At 37.2% G+C, this 5,287-nt stretch overlaps 1 protein-coding gene across 2 annotated transcripts in view; it reads right to left on the bottom strand.

Annotated features, from left to right (window-relative positions):
* LOC111871699 (transforming growth factor beta receptor type 3) overlaps window positions 1–5,287 on the bottom strand; it is a 57,377-nt gene that overhangs the window by 41,605 nt on the left and 10,485 nt on the right. For both annotated transcript variants that reach the window (XM_033754363.1, XM_023864967.2), the window contains exons 2-3: window positions 3,487–3,548; window positions 1,694–1,879 (exon numbers count right to left, since the gene is read on the bottom strand). In XM_033754363.1, coding sequence (XP_033610254.1) covers window positions 1,694–1,808 — 115 coding nt within the window. In that variant the 5' untranslated portion in view covers window positions 1,809–1,879; window positions 3,487–3,548. The remainder of the gene's footprint in view (window positions 1–1,693; window positions 1,880–3,486; window positions 3,549–5,287) is intronic.

A 5,287-nucleotide genomic window follows, 5' to 3' on the forward strand; every position in this document is an offset into this window, starting at 1 on the left:
ACACACACACACACAGACAACACACACACACACACACAGGTACAACAATCCTTCTTCAACTGAGAGCACACCAGATACCAATTTTCACTGGATGAAACATGTCTTTGTGGGTTAGATATGGATTCTGCATACTCCAGTAGTGATTATTTTGTATACTTATGTACCCCTGCAAGTCAAACCATGGTTTTTCAGAAGGGAATGCAAATTGTGGAACAACCTCACCTTCGATGACAGACCTCAGAAACCAACTGCAAAAATGAAGCCTGTAAGCTGGATTCTGCAGCTGCAAGGCATGGATTACTTGTTGATGTATATGCTCTAAGCTTTAGCAATTGTGCTGCCATTCTTGCACTAGACTTTGGCATGCCAGTCTTTTGAGCTAGACGTTTCAATGACTTTTTAGGCGTATGTTCAGGTCTGGCTCCTATATCATCTACCCTTTCCTTAGTAGGCCCCAGCATTTATGTTTTTGTTTCTTGTCTATTAAATGTCCCACTGATGTAAGTTTGCCTGGTGGGAGCTCTTTCATCAAGGAATTTATGTCTAAATTTTCACCAACACTTTCCAGCAGATCCATATTTCACATACATCTCATACAGAGTTATGTGTTGCTCTTAAGTATACTGTACCATGATGTAACACACTACTAATTGTAACCAAGAACAAATGGCTAATGGCACTGATTACTGCTATCCACTGACAACAAATCATAAATTCCCACGCATGAGCTACACTGCTTGACATGAAACATAAGCCCATCAAGTGATCCACAAAATTAATAACTTCCCTTAATTCCAAACGTCATCAGGCATACTGATTCCCTGGCAAAATTTGTATGTGCCTCACAGCCAGTGGTGCACCATTTGCCATGAACCGGTCAACAAAGGTAAGGACCTCCCTGTAGGCAATTTTGGATTAACAATATATATTCTATTAGGATTACTAATCTAATACACTCCCATTCTCAATTTTAAGTTTGAAGATATCTTCCTACCGTACCTTTGTATTGTAAAATATTCATGTGATGCATAGGGAAACTGTGCAAATACACTCTCTTGGCATCCAAAAGAATTAACCTTTCTGTCATCCTTCTATCTTCAGTCAGAGTGTTCACATTCAGATCAATATCACGACGACAATTTCTTACACATTTTGCTGCCATTAAACTATACCCTCTTAATTGCTGATGTGATTTTCTTACACAAGAACAAGCCTAACCATACGTGCTACCTATCATTCCATTTTCCTTATGACCTGGTCATGTTTCATGCCTGTACCATCTGACCTTGATGTCCCCTAGATCTTATGCTTTGCTAATTCTCTTGCTGATTTCAACCAACCTCCATGCAGGCTCTTGACAGTCCAAGTTCCAAAGCTAATCTACATTCCCGCTGCTTAGATCACCCCAAACAAGCTGTCCAAATCTGACATGTTTTGGGATAATTTGTGCATATTAGTTTACTTATTGTAAGGGGGTTATTAATAGTCCCATGCCAAAACCACTAGCTCAAGACCAAACCTCAACAGCTGCTCAAGCCTGTTTATTCAACATATTTGCAACTACCTTCCCTGTCTGAAGGCCATCTCCACTTGGTGATAAACAAAATACCTGTATATGGCACTTTACCTTTATGTAAAATATAGGAGGAAGTATGTTTTCACAAAAGAGAGTAATAAAGGAACTTAAACTCACCTGAACTCTCTGCTGTGCTTGACTTGCAACCCAGTAAAATGGTCAACATAAAGAAAAGACAAGAAGAAAGTATTGTAGGTTGCATAGCTGCAGGGATTAGCAATCCTCCACACATCTCACAACCCAGTAACGTTTAGTTCACATGGCAGGCTCTTCAAACTTACAATAGAGTGTTTTCTTGGGTGCCTAAGAGAAACATCAAACATGTTACACAAAATCCACATGATATTTTTAATGGGGAAATAATTGAATAGAGACTTGTAAATTTAATTGCTATCTGCAATTATCTCAAGTGTCAGTTATATGCTAATATAGTTTAAAAAAAGAGAGGAGAGGTGAAAGTCTAGTAACACAAGTGAGAGCAATGGCCAATTAATACCTACAGTACCACACCAATTAAGATAGACAATAAACATTTTTAGGCAGCATCAATTACACGCACTACACACTGTACAACTTTCAGTCTACTCTCCTTTCTCAATAACATTAAATAGCTTATAAAATCACCATGCTGTCTGTATGTATGTCTATGTTCCTCCTTTGAACGTTACCAAAGTTAATCATTTTCACGAACCTTGGTATTAATACCACTGCAGACCACACCAATGCCTTCCCTTCACTGTCCAGGAATATGGAATTTAAATTTCCTGTTACTATGATTGTGATAGTCAGATTTTAACTTGACAGGAATATGGTTTACACTGTAAACAATATGAGGCTAGGCCAGCTGGACTTGCACATGCAGTGACACAGCTGTGCAATGCAAGGATGATAAGGGTTAACTTCCAACAGTCAGAAATAACAATATGGCAGACACATGGACTAGTGGGGATGCAGTGACATTATTCTCATTTGTTACACGACTCTGATATGATGTATGGCAACAGACCTTAAAAAATATGCCACTTTTACACATGTAATTTCTTCGTAGAATGTGAAATAATAACTTGGTGGCTCTGCAAAAATGTTCTTTAACGTCTGGTTCGATAACAGTAACTAAGGTACAAATGTGAAATTTGATATGAGACAGATTGTAAACATACCTACACATTACATGTGAAATACTGTTTGTAGGTCATAAGCGGCAATGGTGTTAAACATTGAGGATATATCTGACAAATTTAAAGTACATAGAATCTGTACACACAAGATATTTCCATTCAGTAATGTTAAGTTTCTTTAAAGACCAATTAAAATCACACCAAATTATTTTCATACACTACAAGTATTTTGAAAAATCAAATACTGTATTTACGCATGTATAGGCCGCAGCATAATTTTCAGACAGAAATTATAGAAAAAATAATTTTCTTGGAATATTATTTCACGAGTATTACCCCGTATTACTAATTATGAATATAATTTTTTTTAAATGAAGTGTGATTTCGAACATTTCGAATATAAGCCACACCCCAGTTTTCCTCTTGAATTTTTGGCAAAAAATGTGCGGCCTATACATGCATAAATACGGTTTATAATTTATTTGAGAAATTAAACTGTTCTCAAGAAAATGCAGTGTAAAATGTATTAGTATTAATTCAATATTCTTGCGAACATGACCATACAGACTGAAATATTTCAAGGAGAGTGTGCATTGTAAGTCCTGCACATTTCATGTAAGATCTAACCACTGGTAACTGAGCACAGAAAATTATCATGGCAATAATATGGATCTGATGCTATGTACAATGGTGGAACAGGTTAAATAAATATATGGGAAAATAATTTTCAGTTGATTAATACAAATCTTTAAAGTTGGCATCCACATTAGAATAATATGGAAAATGACTTACAGGACACAAGTAGTTTCTAAATAGATACAGCTCAACTGCTTCTTGCAGTACACAACTACATCCTGGAATAAAAGAAAAATCCATGAGTATAAAAAATATAGAGCTGTCATATATAAACACCTAAAAATAGCAAATTTCTTGCCTTTTCAAGCCAAGGTGGACATTGACCAGAAAAGTACTAGGATCATCAGGGCGCATCTCATGCATATAATAAAGAGACAAAATTTTAAATTCTGATATAGTGAAAAAAACATCATGAATTCCAACAGTGAGGAACAAAATACTGTACTAAATCATACAATAACCAAATACAGTCAATAACTCAGTCTACAGAGTTTCGAATGGCTGGATGAGCGGACAATGACGACTTGGAAATGATTTGGAAAGAAGAGGCTGTGGACTAATGAAGGTACGATTCTGGCATTTGCATGGGACTGAGGAAAACTAAAGCCTTCAAGAGAATAGCCACTGTTCCAGTCAAGATCTGAAATGGACACGGGGTGAAAACAAATCTAGAATGCTGATACTACACACACCTGCTTGGTCCAAACCAAACGTTAACAGAACAAATAATAAATAAACTGATATCAGAATATTAGAGTTAATTTCACCGACCACACAACATGTTTTTATTATTGTCACACTATGTTTCGACCTCAAGAGGTCATCCTCAGGTGTATGAACACAGCTGCACAATCACGCACAATCACATTCGTTTTTTCACTTATTTTGATCCTGTATCCTGTTCAGGTCTACGCTCAATAATGTGTGTCAAGTTCTTCTTATAAAATACAAGTTAAAATACTATTCCAAATGTTAAAAGTCAAAATTTTAAATTTTAAATTCCAAATGTTAAAAGTTAAAATTTTAAATTTTAACATTTGGAATAGTATTTTAACTTGTATTTTATAAGAAGAACTTGACACGCATTATTGAGCGTAGACCTGAACAGGATACAGGATGAAAATAAGTGTAAAAACGAATGTGATTGCGTGTGATTGTGCAGCTGTGTTCATACACCTGAGGATGACCTCTTGAGGTCGAAACATAGTGTGACAATAATAAAAACATGTTGTGTGGTCGGTGAAATTAACTCTAATATTCTGATATCAGTTTATTTATTATTTGTTCTGTTAACGTTTGGTTTGGACCAAGCAGGTGTGTGTAGTATCAGCATTCTAGATTTGTTTTCACCCCGTGTNATTTCACTTTATAAACCTATTCGCAATAATCTGTTCACACTGTTCTCAGTAGTCTACACGTATTAATTACGATACGGGAGCTATACAAGCGTCACTGTATCACACACTCCCACTTACACAATTACAGACACGTCTGGTTCTTCTTTCCGCGACGGCTGCTATATTCCAACTCAACTCTAATGGCTCACTGCTGGCTAGATTCCAACTTAAATCGTTGGCTGCTGCCTTGAGAACTGTTCACTGCTGACTTGAGAACTGTCTTTGGCCGCTGATACACTTTAACTCTTTCACTGCTGACTGGAGAACTCACTTCGGCGGCTGATACACTTTTAACTGACTCCGGCGGCTGTGTAGTTCCCTTATACAGTCGCAGTGTCTGCCTGTTATGTAGCAACGCTGTTGGGAGTTTACGGGTACGCAGCAATTGCAGCGTTGCGTGTTACGTCACCACGGGGAGAGGGGCAGGGTGTTGGCTTGCCTATTACCATAGTAACGACAGTGCTACGATGCCGCCACGTACCGCTGGGGAGGGAGGGGTGTTCTATATTGAGCAACATGTCACTATATATATATATATATAAAAGCTATATGTGTAACAA

Source organism: Cryptotermes secundus, unplaced genomic scaffold (genome assembly GCF_002891405.2).
Source record: "Cryptotermes secundus unplaced genomic scaffold, Csec_1.0 scaffold299, whole genome shotgun sequence".
In the NCBI taxonomy this organism is placed as follows: domain Eukaryota; kingdom Metazoa; phylum Arthropoda; class Insecta; order Blattodea; family Kalotermitidae; genus Cryptotermes; species Cryptotermes secundus.